The sequence below is a fragment of the Serinus canaria genome, chromosome 19 (assembly GCF_022539315.1).
Source record: "Serinus canaria isolate serCan28SL12 chromosome 19, serCan2020, whole genome shotgun sequence".
NCBI classification, from domain to species: Eukaryota; Metazoa; Chordata; class Aves; order Passeriformes; family Fringillidae; genus Serinus; species Serinus canaria.
The window spans coordinates 5,009,887-5,029,148 of record NC_066332.1 but is presented as its reverse complement, the minus strand read 5'-3'; the positions used below and the strand labels follow the sequence as shown (position 1 = coordinate 5,029,148).

Below are 19,262 nucleotides of genomic sequence, written 5' to 3'. Positions count from 1 at the left end.
TGCCACTGCTCCATGGGCGGGGGACGCCGAGGCCCATTTCCTCCCGTGTGGGCCATGAGGGCATGAGGCGGGGGGAGCCGCCGGGATCCCTCAAACCCGGCCCCAAAACCCCCCAAAAACCAAAAAAACCCCGAGTTTAGGCACCACCCCAGGGCAGGGACAGGTGACAGCTTCGGGCAGGGACTCTCGTGTGGCCGGGCACAGCCCCAGGGAGCAGCGGCCCTGCCCTGGGTTCTGCCTTTCCCAGGAACACTGGAAGGTCGGAGCGATTTCAGGCCACTTTTATTTAGAACAGAACAACTGTTTTTAAATAAAAGTTCCATTCTTTTCTCATTGTGTCCTCTTGAACTGAAAATAGGGGTGTTTTGGTGTCCTTTTCCCTCTGTTAAATGCATCAGCCATCGTTTTAAAATCAAACATAAAGCCACCGTTGCTTTAAAATTTCATCCTCAACACCAAAGTGTTCAGTCAGCCTAAGGAACCCTTTATAAAAAATCCACATTTTCCAAACAGCAAAAACTTCCTACAAGAAGGATTAATGTGGTGCTATAACAAATCACCTAAAATTCAGATCCTCTAGCAAGAGCCAAAGCCAACATTCTCCTTTTTTGCAATTTTCAACATAAACACATTTTAGTGAAATACACAGGTCCCGTCTCCCTATCAAACATCAAATTCTTGTAGGTGATGACAGCTGGGAGGTGAGTGAAAAACCACATTAGCTAAGGATTGAACAGCTGAACACAAAGAGAAAGGAACAAAATTCTCTTTGCAATCTCTTGATCAAATGGATGGAAGTTAAAACGTTGAGGAAAAAGCATTGAGTTAAAATTCAGAGTTCATTTTTAATTACCAAATCCCTGGCTCAGGTAACCAAGGAAGCCCAAAGGATTCCTGATACCAGCACTCTCCAAGGCTTCTCTGTACATTGTAAAAAAGCAAAACTAGGCACACTCAATTACAAAACCCTCTCTAAACAATAAACCTCATTTTTTTTCTTGCAGCTAAGCTCCTGTGGGATCAATATCACACAGAAACCCCCCCAAAACCATAAAAACACAGTCCTGACCAGCGTGGGGGAATTTTTAAGGCAGATTTCTGACAACCTGGAAGGCAAAAGCAGAGTTAGGGGGGTTAGAGGACTGTGCTTGATTTCACCCAGCTTTTAGATGACCTAAAGAGATCCTCAATTCCCAGCAGTTTATCCTCCACCAGGTTTAAATCAGGAATATTGACATGGAAATACCACACAGGGGTTCCCAGTAATCCAGCTTTGGTGCATGAGGTGTTGATTCTTTTCATGAAAAGGAAAGGTCCCAATGGATTCAAAGCAGTGACACAACACAAAGGTTTGCTGGCAAAAAGACACCAGTGAAATAAATTTTATCAGGATCTGGGGAGATGGGAGTGATTCTCTGGGAAAGCTTGGGGAGAGGGTATCAGTGAAAGCACACGTTTAAAATGAGTTATTACAGTGATCAGACATTGCAGGCGTTTCTCTCAACAGTACTTTTATGAGACATTTATATATTCAATAATTAAATATAAAATCAAGGATGAGTGTCACAAAACAAGGAAAGAGTAAGGCTTGAAGCCTGGTCAGCCCCCAGATTGCCCCTTCAGTCACTGTGCCTGTCATTTGACCTTTCATTTGACATGCTGCTATCCTCACACATCATAAAGCATAAGAAAAGTTAATTTTGCAGATTCTTGCTGAAATCTCAAACCTACTTCAACTTAGTACAAAAACGGGGGGACGACAAAAAAAGTGAAAAAGCTCCTTGTTAGAAAGCAGAAATAGGAAGTTCACAAATATTTCAGACTGATAGAACCAAGGAACAGGGACAATGCAAACAGATTTCAGACTATTAAAATGGTTTTGCTACCTGTTGTTTACCTGAATGTGATGTGCTGCATTATTCCTCACTCAGAATTACTGGCAACATGAAAAAAAAAATAAAGAAATAGCAGCTGCACACTGATCAAACCCTTGTCCTACCCAGGGAAGGGTAAAAATGTGCAGGTAAAAAAGCTGAATGGAACAAGTCACCCATGTCCACATCCACGTGTAATATACAGGAAGAACATCCAAAATATTGACAGGAGACAGTGATCCTAAAGTTTTCCTTTTCTCTTTCACTTCTACATAGATAGAACAGCACAGAGGAGAACACCACTAGAGCTTTCACCGTGGCCAATGGGAAGATTCTCACAAATATAAAAATGCTTTCCAGCTGTTGGATAGATTGCTTCAGGACATAATCCAGGTGGAATGACAGGAATATAATCTCTCCTCGTGGAACAACAGCAAAAACAAACAAAAAAAAACATCCCCCAAACCCTCAGGGGTTTACACAATTGTCAAACATCCAACTTTGCAGTCCTGAACATCTTAATCCCTGCTGCAGCAGAATGTGGCACCACCAAAATAAATGAGCAGGATTCCTTGGATTCTGGTGGTGCCACTGGGATACCTACAGGGAACTTAACTGTAATAAAATGTGTAACTCGGGTTTACATTCAGTGTGTTGGAGGAAGGGAGTGTGATAATCAATCCCTTCATGCTTTATCCTTGCTGGCTGCCCACCCAGGAAGCTTTACTGTTATTACTTCAAGAGGAAAGGAAAGGTGCTGGTAAGAGCCAGAAGGGCAAGGCAATGATCTGGATCATGAAGTAAATGCCCTGTTCTTTGGATGAGGTGTGTAAAACATTTTGTTCAAAGCCTCCATGATGAAAACATCAAGAACAGAAAAAGTCTCCTTAAAAATACAGAGCATTTCTGCCTCATCTTTTAAGTTCAAAGCTCGGGGGAGAAAATGTTTTGCTACAATTCACTACAGGTTTGCTGTCATAACCAGAGATGACAATGCCCTACAGAGCACAGGGCCAGCCACAGACTCCAGACAAACGTCTTTGCTTTAGGTTTCAAGTGGTTTGTTTATGCCTCTCTTGTTGTAGAAAAGGATCAGAGACACTTCTGGAACCTTCACTGCAGAGTCTTTGCCAGTGTCCAGCTTTTGGGCAAAGGGGATCCTGCCAGGCTGCAGAGGCAGCACCTGGAGGGTCAGGCTGTGAACCCAGTCATGATTCAGAGTCTGAGCCAGAGCTGCTTTCCCGGCTGATCTCGATTTGTAGGGAGGGTAAATGATCCAAGCGACTCTTTTTTTGCCTGGACTGTTCTTTTTCCTTAATGAGAGCACCCCAAACCCTCTGCAGCTCAGAGTCATCTTCCTCTGGAGATGCCACCGAGTTTTCAGCTTTCTCTGGAGTCTTTTCCTGTGTCTTCGGAGCAGACCCCAATCTGGTCCATAAATTACCTAAGCAGATGAAAAACAAACATTTTAAAAAAGCCCAAAACAGACAGGACTGAGAGGAGAAAGTCAAGGAACCAATTCTTAAACTCACAGCAACTCTTCAAACCCTTCCTACTCCTCCCACCTCAATACTTGGCATGGAACTGATTATGTTTTGAAGAGTAATTGAAATTTAGCCGCAGGAGGCTCAGGGCAGCCTTGTTCATTGTTCCCCATTTGCAGAGGATGTTTAATTCACACCTCCAGTGCCCCTGCATTCCTGACACTTGTTTTGGTGCCCACAGTTTGAAAGCAGTCCTTGATCTCCAGCCCACCTCCATAAAAATACTGCTCCCAAAACCCCCCAGCTCCTCCCTACGTGTATTTAGATTTCAAAGCTCTGAACAAACATTTCCTAATTTATCCTGAATTTCGTTCAACTTCACCCCTCATGGCTTTCTGCTGGGATTTCTCCTGGACTCCAAAACCAAAAGGAAGTGCAGCAGAACATTTTCTGCACACAACTAACCTGATTTCTTCTCTCTTGTGTCAGAGTAGAGGCCTTTCACATCTTGTTTGGGGATTCCCAGCCTGCTGTGCACATCTGAGATTGGTTCTCGACGAGGAGCACAGGTACTGCTTGGAGCTTTGATTTCTGGAGAGTGTGGCCTTTTTCCCAGCCTCTGCCTCACATCTGGGGATGTTTTCAGTGATTAAAATGACAAAAAAAAAAAAAAAATCCCATGGCATTTACTCTACCTCTGCCACCTCAGTTTATGCTCATCCACTATTGAAAGCAGACAGATTCTCTAGGTTTATCTTTTCTTTAGCCTGTTCATTTAAGTCTTTCATACTGAGATTTCCTGGAAATTTCTGCAATACAATCGAGCCAGATTTCATTTCAGTTTTGGCAATAAATTTGACGTTTCATGTTTTCAAGCTGTGCTCTGATAAAAACCTATGTTATCCCATGGCCTGCTGCTTTCCTGTGGTAGCAGCAGAGTCTGTAAATATCCAGCAGGAGGGAAAATTCCATGAAAACTGATCTGCCTTCAACAATTCTTTTCAGGTAACAGATACCTTGATTTAAAATTCTACCACTGCTTGGTATTTGGCAGAATAAAATAAAAAGAATACTAAAGATATTGATACTTAAGCCTTGATGTAAATTTTGTATTCTGAAGTTTGCCTGGCTTAGTTGGATGTTCCCAATCTTACAGGAGGTCCAGTCAAAAATATTAAATCAAAGGGAATTTCAGGACTATGTGTCAACTTGTCAGAGGCCCAAAATGGGCAGGCAGGAAGGGTAAAATACACGAACATAATTTTGACATTTCATTAATACAAAAAGGTATGTAATATTATCTGACTGATAAGTGAAAAATATGTCAGAAGCAGCTGAAATTATACACGTTTAAGTTAATTAAGTTATTTAAGCTCAGAAATAAATCCTGCCAAATGCAAAACCAACCATATTCATGTAATACACATTTTTAATGTGTATTTATGTGTATTTTTAAATGTAGTCAGTGTTTCACATTTGATTTTGGGCAGGACCTTCCCTGTGTGCTGTTTCTCAGCTGCAGAGAATCTGTGCCTCAAGGAGGGAGCAAATCAAAAAGGACAAAGTGGGGGGAGATCGGCACAGGCAAAGAAAATGGATGGAAATCAACAACTAAAAAAGCTTTCACTGAAGTGCACTTGATTCTTTCCCCAAAGCAATTCCCACCTCAATCTCCCAGTGAGGACAAACTGTGTGAATGCAGAGTTTATCTGCACTGGAGCACAGGTGTGGAATAAATATATTTTAGAAACAATTCTGCCCAGCAATGAGAGATAAAATCACCTGATTTGACAGTGCTGTTTGGCTGCCGTGGCCCAGAGTTATTCTGACGTTTCTCTTCCAACAGGAGCCTCACATCTGCAACTTTCTCCAAGGATCCTTTGCTGCCAATCCTGTTTTTGATGTTGCTGGTGGCTATGCTATCTGCTCGCATGGAATTCCTAAAATAAATCATAGATTTGATGTCCTCTAAATAAAATCCAATCTACTATAGTTCTTAAGTCTTCTTTATGTGGAAAATTACATGACAGAAAATAATAGTATCAGGATTTCTCTGCTGAGAAAAAGTAGTAAAACCAATGGTTAGAAGCTGTTCAAACCAGAATCCTAAATATAACAATAATTCCATGAATACCTCAGTATCCATTTCAAGGCAGCCTCAAAATTGCTGACATTATAATGAGTATAACCACCCCACTGAAGTGACACATTATTTTATTCACCTACAATATATACAACTTTGGTTGGTAAGCCCATTATGAACATAAATTCCTTTTTGTCACCAACAACTGAGGGCTATTTTTTTTTCTGAGATAAGAGATGGCAAAGAGAAAACAGAAAGAGGAGTTAATCTTCCCTGCTGATTATGATTGTTTGCATAAATTTCTCTTGATTCTACTTTGAGTTTCATTATTTTTAATAAGCAAGGATAGAGAGATCTGCAGAAAAAGCTGTATTAAAAAATGTTAATTCTATTGAAAGCCTAGTTTCTGTATTGTTGGAAAATCTATATAAAATAATATCATTTTGCTACCTCAATCTTGGACAGCTCTGTCACAAAAACCAGGCAATCCCTCTTCACTGCTGCTCCTAAAGACTAAGAAACTTTTACCTAATATTTTTCAGCTGTGACTCCACCTCATCTGCATACATGGTCATCTTCATGCTTTTTTTGGGCGAGGGGGTGGAGATCATTTTGAGCTCCAGGTCATAGTCCATCTCATCCGAGTCGGAGCCGCTGGCGCTGGATCTCCGGGCGGCGCCGCGCTCCCGCGCCTGCTTGAAAGCCTGCAGCTCATCCCGGTACTCCACCACCACCCTGTCATCTTCATCCATGTCCTGATCCTCCTCCTCCTCCTCTTCCTCCTCTATGGGCTCTTCAGGAACATGTACCAAGCCTGCAGCAAAACGAACTCATTCTGATTGAATGAATTTTAGAAAAATGAAACCTAAAGGAAAATCACCTCACTGCAATTAATGATCTCCTACAGGTGAGTCTGAAGTTCTTTCAGTTCTCTCTTCTTAAAGAGAGAATATTTTGCAGAGTATTTTAAGTGGAATCAATAAGTGGCATAAAACTGCTACAGGACAAAATATCCCTGGTGTTCAGTCCCTCAGAGGCCTGGCCAAGCACAAAGCTGGACAGAGTAATTAAAGCACAACTGCCTCTTGTAGAAGGTGCAGTTCTTCCTTGCTGATCTAAGCACAATTCCCAGGATCTTACAGGGCTTAATGTGCCAGCTGCTGGCTCTGCAAAAATCCTTTCAAGTCCTGCAAGCAGCAATGCCAAAAAGAACACAGGTGTCATTATTATGAATTCATCACAGACACTGATTTAAATAGAAGCATTTTCACTTGAGTCATCACCAGCACTCAGACATCTCTCCAGACAGCACCACACGACCAACATGGAAAATTTTCCATGAGATTTGTCACATCCATGGCTGTATTTTTAACAGGCCAATCACACTGCACTGGTCTCATGCCAGATTTTTATACCCATTATTTTTCTACCTTAGGTAGCAGATGAAGATATTCCAGCCTAATTCATAGAATTTTTTCATCTCTATTGTTCTACATTTAGAGATTGGGAGAATTGACTTAGCAAGTATGACAAATTGTCAAGAAGGCTGAAGAAGTCATTCATCCCTTCTTTTGGTCTTTGATGCCACAGTCCCCATGCTCTAAATTTTATAGAAGAAAAATGTCACATAAAAAGCAGCAGCTATTTTGGGAAGCAATGATCAGAATGAAGTTTCCACCACAGGAATTTCCTGTAAACTCTTAAAATGGGATTCAAATTTATTTTTTTAAGAAGACTTCCACACATCCCGTGGGATTGCTGAGGCACTGCTCCAGATCCTGCCCAGCCCTCCACGTCCCAGTGTCCCCCCAGAGCTGTCCCAGTGCCACCAGTACCTGAGTGCCGATGTTTGTAGGGGGGAGTCAAGCCCACATCGTCCCCAATCAGAGTCCTCTTCTTGATCACATCCCGGTGGATCCTCCTAGAATGGTACCTCCTCTTCCTGAAAGCAGAGAGAGGCTGACATGGCTGGCACAGGAATTATGGCTCATTCACGACCCCTCAATCCTGCAATTATCACCTACTTCAACAGCAGACACACGTTTATGTCAGAGCTGGTCTGAACAGAAACATTATTTGCATGGGAAAAGTCTCTCCATATAATTCACACTCACATTGCAAAACCATTATTTACACTGAAGCATCTACATAAACTCAACAGAAAATCTACAAATAAAAACAGTTTTAGATTAGCTTTTCCAATTACCTGCAACGTTCCAATTCCTCTGTCCAACACTCACCAAGAATTGCTAAGAATTCCTTTCATGCCTCCATAATTTGGATTGCCATATTTCATGTAATACTGGCTTCTCCTTGCAGCTCCCAGCTCCTTCTTGTCATCTGCAAAAAACATAAATTATAGGAATTTTTCCCTCTTAGAGTATAACTTACAGCACAGCATAAAAATAAGTAACCATCCAAGACAGAGAGTGAGACTGAGTGTGCCTTAAAATCAGAATTACTTCACCCTCCTCCATGAAGGATTCAATTTTGCTTACACCTCTGGAATTTCTCCTACCATCACAGCTTTATTTGTGTCTAGAAACTTAATTCCAGGGAGACTGGGTTTCTAGAGATCAGCTTAACAGGGCATTACATCCCCCTGTCACTGCTGCAGTTTCCACTCACCTTCCTCATCACCTTTCTTTTCTTAATGAATGTGCCACTTCCTGCATGGTCCAGAAATTATATGGATTTTTTAATTCATAAATAAAATGAGTATTTAGCAATCATTTTTACTAATCCCTCATTGGCATCTCAAGTTGTATCCATATTTATAAAATGTGGAATTTACTTCTGGAAAAAGGCATCATTCCTATTCCATGGGATTTGGAAGAATGCCCTGTGCCCAAAATACAATTTCCAGGTACAATAATTTTCATACAACTTGAACTGGATATAAGTGACACAAGAAATGTAGATTTATGGCAAAATTTTAATACCTAACAATTAGCAAAAAAAAAAAAAAATCCCACTTTTATAAGAAGTGTCATTTTTTAAGTGTTAATAAGAAGTGTTATTTTATAAGGAGTGTTATAAATAAGAAGCAGGCACTCTGAGTCATTAATTAGCTAACAAATAAAAGTACAACAAGCAGTGAATTCAGGGTGCTTGGTCATTTACCTTTAGTAGCAAATCTCATGAAGAGCTTGTTTCCTTTAGCCAGTTTATTGGCAGGGCGAAGGTCATTACGCAGGAGGGAATCCTCTTCTACCTGGGAGAGGGCATCCAACTTTGGGGGCAAAAAAGGTATTTTGGACTCAAAATTCAAATGACTGTTGAACAAAAATGGGTTGCTTACAGAGAAGCAATCAAGTGGTTATGAAGAAAATAATTTTTCAAATGATGTTCAAATGAACTCTGCTTTATTTTCTTGACAGGCTGATGTTAATTTTTAATGTAAATTGCCCTGAAAATTTAAAATATTTCCTTCTCTTGTTCCACAACATTAACTCAGGTTATTAAATCCAGTAATTGCCAACGGACCCTATATTACTGACTGAAATGCAGAAAATAAATAGCAAAACTTGGGCACTGAAAAGAATGATTCTTTTCCCTGTTTCATATCCAAATTATTTTATTAACAGGTTCTCATGCCCTCACACAATGACTAAAAACCCTTCTTTTTCATTTATAGCTGCTTTATAGAAACTCAAATCAGACATCCATGATGGAGTGTTCACTGATTTATTCCTACAGGAAATCCTAATCACACCTATTATACACTCAGGCAGTGAGGATTAAATTGCTGCCAGGCCATCACTGTGTGTGCTGATTCCCACAGATCCATGGGCAGCCTAAATCCCATTGGGCTCTAAGCACTTTCCCTGCTGAAAGGTCATTGCCTTCCATTATTGTTCTCTCATTGCCTCCTCTCAGCAGAAAAGAGAAGCCAGGCTCACTCTTAAACTCTCCAAAATCCATTTTCACAAAGCACTTTCCATTGAGATTATCCCCACCTGCACTCCCTCTCACTCCCCACCTAATTTATTTTGATAATTAAATTGTGAATTGCAAATAGAAACCTAAAATGCTGTGAAAACGTCACACCAGCCAGAGCAGAACTTCCAGAGCAGAGTTTTCACTTCCCCTCTGTACTGACCTCCACATCACTGGGATTGTCATCCTCAACCTCTCCTTCTTCTGTCTCATCATCAGAGCTTTCCTCCTGTTTTTCTAAGGAAAATAATTGGGGAAAAAAACAAAACAAAACCAAGCTCCATTTTAGTGTGTCAGCCTCATTTGATTTATGATTACCTACATTGTCTGAAATCAGCCTGAAGGTGTTTTCCTTCCTCCTGAGCAGCCTAGGGAATAATCAAAGCACTGAATGCCTATGGAAAAGTGGAGCACAGTGAAATTCAGAGCTCTGTGCCTGCAGCAGCACATGTGCATCATTAATTTAATTCTTTGAAAGCAAATGAAACTGCACTGCCTGTCAGGATTTAGTCTGTTCAAAATCAGAGATCAGCAAGGCCAAGGCACTAAAGGCACATAAAAGCCTTTCCTTCCATCTCTTTTTCAAATGCCTGCAAATATCCAATAGTACCAACTAATCAAAAGCTTAAGAGAGAGAGAGAGTAGTAAAAAGGAAAACAACTAACCTTAGTGACTTAATTTTGCTGTGAAATAACTAAAAAATAAGAGCATGCTTCCAGAACTGTTAACATTGTGAGCTGCTTTGATTTCTTAGTTCTTTTTAGCCCAGTGTAAGAAAATTTATGGTGATTTTTTTTTCCCAAAGCCTCCAAGAAATAAAATATTGTAAAAAAGTAATGACTATGGACAGCTATGAAGTGTGATATGCCAATATCATTTGCAAAGATCTCAAAGTGCTTCATAGGCCTAAGATTAAAAAAATCCTCTCTTTTATGTTTCAGAGTTCCCTCTCTTAAATCTCTTCCAACAATGGACTTAAAATAGAGAGTGGCAGCTGTTCAAAAGATCCTGGAAAATATTCCTGAGTGAAAACAATAAAGCACAATTAACCAAACTGAAACCAAAGAGAGAATTTCAGTAAAGAAATTACCCAAATTCAAACCAGAATAATTAAGTTCCAGCAGAGAGAGTACTCAGGCATTTTTCTCCCTCACAAATTAGAAGTTTCTCATAGCACAGACCAATCTTTTGCCTCCCTAAATTCCTATCTAAAAAAAGGAATGCAACCAAGCCAGATGACTCCAGGGTATCTGTATGGATCTCACACCTTAAGATGTAATTGAACAGTCTGTACTTTCTCTAATATCCCACTTTTCCAGAGGAACAGGAATAATTCAGATGACAGTTCTTATTTTCAGATGGGGTGCAATGATAATATAATATGCAATTCATAGCAAGCAGGATTAAATATATATGTTTATGCTCCATTTAAGCAATGTCCCTAATCTCTAGAAATTTCCTAACAAGTCTTACTTGAAGCTTTATCAACATTTGGGCAAAATTAAAGTCACATGGATGGCTGAGGAGTCACTGCTTTGTGGAGAAAAGGAGCAGGAAAAGGGGGTGAATTTGAAGAATCCATAAATTTAACAAAGCCTTAAACACCAAATTTCCCAGAAAGGCTTTTGGAAGAACTGCAGATATCTAACAGAGAGATTGGCTACTTGCAATGAAGTCATATATGGCATTTTTAAGCAAAATCTATGGAAAAGTTAATAAATATAACAATTTTTTTTCTTTGTATTATGTGATAGAGCACCTCCAACCACACCACCCACAGCAGCCTAAGAGCAAAACTGTCCTCAGGTAGCAAAATTCTGATTTTAAACTTCCCCACATAAAAGGAAAATAAATTTACAATCAAGGCAGCGAGGTACCAGACTGATCACGACACTGACACACACTTCTGCTGCTCTGCTCTTTTATAACCAACCTTTTAATAACTCCTTTCTTAAAAGGATACCAGCCAAATTTAGAGCTGGTACACACCCTGCTGAAGTGAGGCACTGTCACGCTGCTGTGAGGGATACACTTGAAGGATGGTGGTGCATCAAAAAGGGAATTAGCTGTGGCATTTCAAAAATAGGCCACTTTCTCACACCTGCTTTTTGCCCACTTTGCCTGCCTTTGTAGCACATCACCCAGAGCTATTTCTGTGCACAGGGCCCACTATAAATACCAGCTCTCAGTGTCAGCCTCATCTAACACGTTTAGTATCGACTGAATTACTGCTTTTGGTCTAGCTCCAACCCACCTTTTAAGAAGCAGCTTCTTCAAAAGGTTTCCAAGATGAAAGCCTTTTTTAAAGTGGCAGAATACATTTACCTGCAACTATATGATAGAAGCTCCTTCAGTAATTTAGGTTATGCAATACCCCAGCACAAGTTTAAAGTTTCATTGATTTAATGAGATGATGGCTGTATTTGCATATCTCAATCTACCTTTCTTGGTTTTTTCAGCTGTCTTCTCCTTGTTGTTTTCTCTGCTCTTTGTTTTCTCCTGATCAGGCAAGGAACTCATATTTATTAGAGCCCGTGTTGCTGTCACTTCATCAAGCCAGACCACATTACCTGGGACAAACAGAAACACAAAACCCAAATGCAGTCGGTGCCATCAAGCAGTCACATCTCCCCTGCCTTGCTGGAAGGAGATCAATGACAAAAACTCAGAAATGACAGAAAAAGCCATCAGATCTCTTGCAGGGAAGGTCATATTCTTTAATACACCTGATAAGCTGAAGGACACACAATTTTCAGCTTATTACAAAACACAAGAGCTGATCAAACCTCCAGAATCACTGAAATGCAAAACCACAGATTTGAGAGGCTTCCTGAAAACAGCAAATCAGGGCACTGGATGGGGGTCAGTGGATCCATGTGTTCCCACACAAATGTGATTATGGGAGCAGCAGGGGGCAGGAATGAAGCCTGGATATTTTTCCCCTTTGGCAATTGACAGAACCTTGGACTTTACTGCAGAATTCTGGTAATCTTTTCCAACAAGCAGGAAAATAAGGGGAAATAGGAGACTGCTCCAGCACTTTGCACAGATTATAGAGTACACAGGTTCTCAATATCATTCAGGATGTGCCTTAAGCATCACCAGATGATACTAAAATATAATTTATTAGGCAAATTAAGAGCATTTAATAGATGTTGAAATTGAAAGAGTTAAAACTGCTCAGAAACAGGATTTGAACAAAAGCTTTCTGCACTTGGTACAAATACAGCAACAAATGTCTCTGTTCTGCTGTTAAGCAGAGTGGATTCAGATATAAAGAGTACAGTGACCCAAAATAAGAGAATCTTTCTTTAAATACTCAAACAGACAAGGATTACAAGGTGAAGAACACCCAGTTATTAACTTCAACAATTGGTTAATAAATCTACATATTTTTCAGTCTGCCTCATCTTCCCATCTCCAAATTTCCAAAACCTTCATCATTTCACATTCATCAGTTTGAAACACAGGACACTAAATCCACCTTTGCACACCTTAAGATGTAATTAAGTTGGGAACACTGAGTATTTGCCACAATGCAAATCTATGCTGAAAAGAAAAAGCTTTTTCTTGATATTTTCACCAAGTGTAGCTGACATGGTAACTCAGACACAGCATGAAAATTCACCATTAAAAAAAATGCATAATAACCATAACTGGGTATTGTTACAACCCTGAAGCCTTAATTTTCATATGAATTTACCCATGTAGCATTTAAGAAAACAGACAATGTTAGATTGTCTCAGATAGTTAAGCTGTGCATTTGCAAGCTCATGCATCAGCACAGGTCCATCCAGCAGCTCTGACTGTAATTATCCACCCAGGGCTCATTGGGTTTCACATTTTCTATCAGCTCGTGCCAGTACTTCAAGCTGTCATATACAGTGACTTCAAGGTCACCATCTATCTTGCCTTGAACTGGAACAGAATTTCTTCAGGGTCACTCCAGAGAATGAAGGTATTGATTCTCAGCTTTTAGCCATGCTTGTCAGTACATTTCCAGCTATTTGGAAAACCTGCACTGGCTCCTATTTTTTTTTTTTTAAATTATTATTTCAGGCACAAGCTTTGTAGCCACATGACAATTTCTTCTACAGGCTTCAGTGTCAGTGAGGAAAGCACAACTCTCCACCACCTTTGATCTTGCTGATCTCACTCCCCAAAACAGCCCTCACCATGTGTACCCACATTGCTTTTCCAACCTATGGAAATCACACCCAGCTGCCACCTCCTTCCACCCACCCATTTCTCCTGGAGCATGCACTACACAAATATGGCAACAAATCATGTCCTCCTCCTCCTCCTCCCAAAACCATCCCAACCTGCCCAACTGCACCATTCAATCACCCTCTCTCAGATATATTATTTATGTCAAGATGGAGATAATAATTTTAGACATTTTTCATAATTTCAGAAATTTTTCTTTTCCCCCTTAGAGATATAGTTGTAACCAGGTTTAAATAAAAGAGTAAGAATTACAAATGCTCTGTTTGCTTACATGAGGTGTCATCCAGCCACTCAATATGAGCAGGAGGATACTCTTTGAAATAGGCAAAGATGTCCTGGGTGCTCATTTCATCAACTCCACAAATGTAAATGGTGTCCAGTCTTACTTTAGGAATTGCTATAAAGAGAAAAAAACCACAAAATTCCAAGCTTTCAGATTAGTGCCATATGAGTTTATAAAGCAAATACTTTAAATAAACTAAAGAGGAACTAATTGAAGTGAAGCATGACATAGACCATAACTTATTCTTCCACAATGTAAAACTTTCAATAAATTAAGAATTAAAAGAAGTTTCAAGCACTGGTAGATACAGAGATTGCACAGCAACCAAACAGCTTGAAAAACATTTTTTTCCCCTCTTTGAACACTGCCAAAGTTCTATCATTAAGTACTAAAGAGGCAGAACAAAACAAGGCCCTGCACAAAGCATTTCCACTTGTATCACCTGATGGGGAGCTGTTCCAGGCCACAGCTTAGCAGATCCAAGCTGCCAGCTGGAAAAAAAGCCTTGAGAACTAACTGGGTGCCAAAAGCACCAATCTGTTGTGCACACATCTCCTGGCTTCTGTTCCAGCCTGCCATCAGTGCAGCTTCACTGTGTGTACAGCAGAGTCTGATCTCCCTGTGCACAGGACACAGAGTCCTCCACCTGTACCCACACACTGCTCCAGGGCTTTTAAAAAGCATTTAAAGATTCTTAAAACAGCCCTGATCCAGAAGGTGAATCTTGGGCATTTAGCAGTAGTAAATAAGGCACACAAAAAATGTTATCTTTGTGCTGGGGTTGGTAAAACGAGGAGTGAAGTGGCAAGTGTCAAAGAGGTTAAAAATAATGACATGCAAATCAGGAGGTGGAACAACCCCAAAGTGACTCCTTTCCAGCAGTAATCTGGCAAAACCTCTAGGAATGTAGGAAATATTGCAGGATAAATCAAGTCAAGACACTGTGAGGAAGTAACTAAAGGGATCTTTTCCCCTGACTGCTGGATGAACTCGTACCTTTCTTCATCATGTCCCGGTCCAGGGCCACGTTCCTCTGGGCCAGATTCACCTCAGCCCGAAAATGGAAACGTTTGGCTCTTTGCTCCTTCTTCTCAATTGCTTCCTGCAAAATGCAAAACAATGCACTCAAACAGGAGCCAGGAGCACACTCAACAAACTGCACTGAGGATACCTAAAATCTACCAGACAACAACAATTTATATTAATAATTCTGTTCATTCTGGAGAGACCTGTAGGTTTCAGAATGCAGAAGTAATTCACAAGAATATTTCTGTGTCACAGAACAGTTTTTGTGTAGGTCCAGCAGTGGGAATCAGGAAAACAAGGTGGCTCAGACAACACAGACTCCATCATGAAACAGGAACATTATCTAATCCTTATTAACAAATATTAAATAAACCCCCTTTTCTAAAAGAAGTCTTTCTACCACAGGCAAAATTCATCTTTGAAGATTACATAATTTTCCCCCTGTTTTTTTAATATATACAAAAGTGTGAATTTGTCTCTCTGAGCATGCATTTAACACTGGAGAGCTGGCTCCAGAGAACTTTTTAGACTGGCAACTCAGGCTCCTCTTATGCAGCTCATGAACAACAGCCTGCCTGGAAGTTGTGCAGTTTTGGGAACTGGCTGAGAAGCCCCTTGTTCTCCAGATTTTATTAGGAAGCACTATAGGTTTTTGGATCTTTGGAACACACACTTTGATTCTTACCAGCTGCATCATCTGAACACCAGGCTAAGCCTTTGTACATGTTGGGAAAGAAAGAAATGAAACAGTTCCACCTCTCCAGTGGCAAAAATGACAAATGTTGAAGAGCCATAGCACAAAAATTACCTTGGAGGTTACATCTATGCCAGTGATGAAACTTCCAGCTTTGTTTTCATATCTCCTACTGGTGTCCTGAAACAAAGCAAAATGGTGATGAAATCTCAATGAGCACTGAAAGCAACACACTTGTTACACTGAAAAAACCTACCAGATCATTCCTACAAGAAATAGATCCTCTTTTCCTACATCCCTGGACAGAGAGGCACTCTCATGTCAGTGAAAGTGAAAGCACATGAACTGAACCAAACTTCCCTCACCGTAAGGATTCTTTCCTTTGACAGAATTTAGTTTCTATGTCAGCTGCTGCCAAGCTTTTACTCTCTCAGTAATACAGGAAAGGTCATCAAACATCTTTCCCAAGTAAGACTTGCACAATTTTGGTTTGGGTATAATTTCCTTGTAAAACATGAGCAGATTTAACAGTGATACCTGACTACTGAAATGTCAGTTTGCAGCTTTTAACCTCATAAAGTGAGAACACCAAGCCACATCCACAATGAAACAACTAACTTTTTATTCCTATCATTATTTTAACCCCAAATTCCAAATCCCAAGGTGAAACAGTTCTGTTTTGATACTGAGAGAGGGTAAAAATGAAGAATGAGAGGGAAAAAAATTACAAATTTCCTCTCTATCAGTCAGGACTGCTGAATTCAGAGAGGGACTAAAGCCCACAGCCCCTGGACCAATGACCCAATTCTGTGCCCTCCAGTGTTTGCATCTGTAAAATGGCACCTCTTCATTCTGACACTCTGAACTGGCAGAAGTTTGGAGCTGGAAGAACACCTCTTGCTTTCTTTAGGAGTAACCGTGTTCTTTACACTTGTGCTGCAATAATTACTTTGGCTAAAGAGCCATTTCTAGAAGTAGGTTAGTCTCAGTTTAGAAAGACCGAAGAACACACACAATCCAACCGCTTTTCTTAGTAACAGCACCAAAGTTCTTCTAATGCTGCCAAATGGCCAGAGTTACTAGAAAAGGAAAAGCAAAATAAACATGGTTTTTAAAGCTGAAACCCCACAGCGTCTGAGGTTGACTCAGGGAGCACAAGGAAGTACAGCACGATGCTGTCTCTCAGGCCACATGTTGTGCAAAAGCACAAGCACGTTGGTAGATCAGCTAATTAAAGATTAGCTTCCAAAACAATTTACACCCAAGTTTTCAGAGCAAAAGATTACTTAGGATTTTAGAACTCTGACCCATTTTTAGTTGGTAAATCTAATCCTACTAAAACTTGTACAGAAACAATCGGGGAGAGTGAAAAAGGGCAGAAAAACATGGGGAAGGAAGCCCTCAAAGCCCGCTCGTCAGAGCCCACAGTCCCAGCTCTGCTACCCCGCGGTCAGCCCCTGTTCCCCGCTCCAGGTACTCATTCCCTGGGCTCCTCAAACACTCCCTGTACACCCTCCCACAGCCTGCTCCACACCCCAACGCTGCACCCCAAATCCTCTTCTCCACCGCTTCCTTTATTCCATTCCTTCCCAAGCACACCCCGCCCGCTTCCTTAGCGCTCGTCCCCGAGTCCCCTCACACCCCCGCTCCCCCATCCCTGCTGTTCCCAAGAATGTCCCCAAAAGCCCCCACAGAGCGCTCAGACACCCCCAACCGCTGGACCGAGCCAGCCCTCCCGGCCCTCACCGGGATGAGCTCCCGCAGCGAGCGCCTCACAGGGATGGTCTCCAGCTCTCCCTCTTCCACCTCCATGGGCTCGGGCTCGGCGCCGCGCGGCTCCGCCGTGGTCGTGCTCGCCTCCGCCTTCACCGAGATCCGCAGGCCCCGCACGGCCGCCATGGCTCCGCCAGGCCCGCCCAGCGCGGCCAGCGAGACGAACGCGGGGCGGCACAGAGCGGCGGGGCGGCTCCGAGCGCGGAGAGCGGCCAGGAGCGCCGGGCGGGCGGAGCGCAGCGGCCCCGAGCGCCGCCCGCAGCACGGCACGGCATGGCACGGCGGGCCCGGGGCATCCCCCGAGACCGAGCGGACCCCCGAGCCCGGTGCGCCCCGAATCCAACGCACTCCCGAGACCCAGCGGACCCCGAGCCCGGTGCCCCCTCTAAGCCCAACGCACCCCCGAGACTCAGCGCACCCCGAATCCAACGCATCCCGAGACCCAGCGGACCCCCCGAGCCCGGTGCACCCCCGGAGCCAAGCACCCCCATCCCGGCACATCCCGGAGCCGGTTCAGGGCCCAGGGGCTCAGGGTGGAGAACGGCCACTGAGACGGGGCAGAGGGAGGCCCCGCGGTGTCCCCGCATACCCCCGGCCCCGGAGAGCGGACAAACACAGAACTTAAGCCCTTTCCCCGCAAAAAAAGAGGTTTTTTAACTATCTGAACTCTAAGGTTCAAATTTTCCGTCCATACTAGCGGAATGTTACACCTGTGATAAAATCAAACTAATTCTCAGCTAATCAAACTGCAGCTCAGTTATCCTTGTCCCCTTGTCCCAAGGTGTTCAGGTTGTTCAGGAGAGCAACCTTGCTTCTTCTTGGCCTAAATAAACCACATGCTTTCACCAGTCCCCATGAGACCAGTTCTTCATTTCCCTAATGACACTAATCAGCTCCATTCCCTCACACACAGCAGACCAGGGCCCTGTTCTACCTGAGGAGTTGCTCCTGCCTTGGCATCATTATTTCACACTACAATGGCCAGGCTACACAGTCACATCCCATTGTCATTGTGTGTTATCATTGCACCACTAAGAATTCCTATTACCTCTCCAGCTGCAGGACCCTCCCTCCAGCTCAGGCTGTTCCACACCTCATTTCTGCACATCTTACAAATAAACCCTCTCCGGTCCATTTCCTGTGACATGTCACTTTCCCTCTGAACTGATGGTACCTCCCAGGAAAATTCAAACTTAGACTTTGTCACAAAGACATTTCCCAGATGGCAGCATAAAGGCTGCTCCCCTTACACAGAATCCAGCAGGATCAAGAGATCCTTCCACCCATCACTCACTCCAAGATTATTTATTCTCAAGTCTTCACACAGAGTTCGTTACACAATGGCTCATGTCACTGTTCACCAAAAGTGCTACATTTGGGGCTGGCATCCCACAGCAGCACCTGGCAGCAACTCCTGGCACAGGTGACACTTCCAAGCCAGGTGTGAAGCCAGGTTCCAGGCCACATGAGGTGAAGAAAAGGAATAAACAGGACACAGGCACCTCCTGTGAGCAGCTGAGCCTGAACAAGAGGAAACATTTCTGTGGAAGAAATGCTGTTTCTTCAGGTCACAGGGAAAAGAAACCAAGAGATGGAACTTCTCCTCCTTTAGTTTTAGTTTTCTAAGTAGCACACAGTGTTGCCATGTGATCTAGACCAGCCTGACAAAGCCAAACCCTTCAAGGAGCAGTTGGGACAGGGTGATGTGACACCAGGTCACCTTGCACTGCTGTCAGCAGAGTGCAGATGAACCTTGGGCTGACCCAGGTGTTTCCTGATTTTGTTTCAACATCCCTTGGATGTCATCTCAGGCAGAACATTGCTGTACTACAGCCCTCCATACTTGGCATCTTTTCAAGATTCACTCATTGCACTCAGC

The 19,262-nt window shown here is 42.4% G+C and overlaps 1 protein-coding gene across 1 annotated transcript; it reads right to left on the bottom strand.

Moving 5' to 3' along the window:
• Positions 1 to 1,350: 1,350 nt before the first annotated feature.
• On the bottom strand, positions 1,351 to 17,531 carry NCBP3 (nuclear cap binding subunit 3). Its single transcript, XM_009094719.4, has 13 exons — positions 17,357 to 17,531; positions 15,725 to 15,790; positions 14,887 to 14,992; positions 13,879 to 14,004; positions 11,822 to 11,950; positions 9,544 to 9,617; positions 8,565 to 8,673; positions 7,682 to 7,781; positions 7,277 to 7,383; positions 5,970 to 6,255; positions 5,141 to 5,298; positions 3,824 to 3,988; positions 1,351 to 3,318 (listed from the first exon to the last, which is right to left on the bottom strand). Exons 1-13 carry the CDS (start codon positions 17,507 to 17,509, stop codon positions 3,083 to 3,085), a joined length of 1,815 nt encoding a protein of 604 aa, XP_009092967.1. The 5' UTR covers positions 17,510 to 17,531; the 3' UTR covers positions 1,351 to 3,082.
• Positions 17,532 to 19,262: the final 1,731 nt, after the last annotated feature.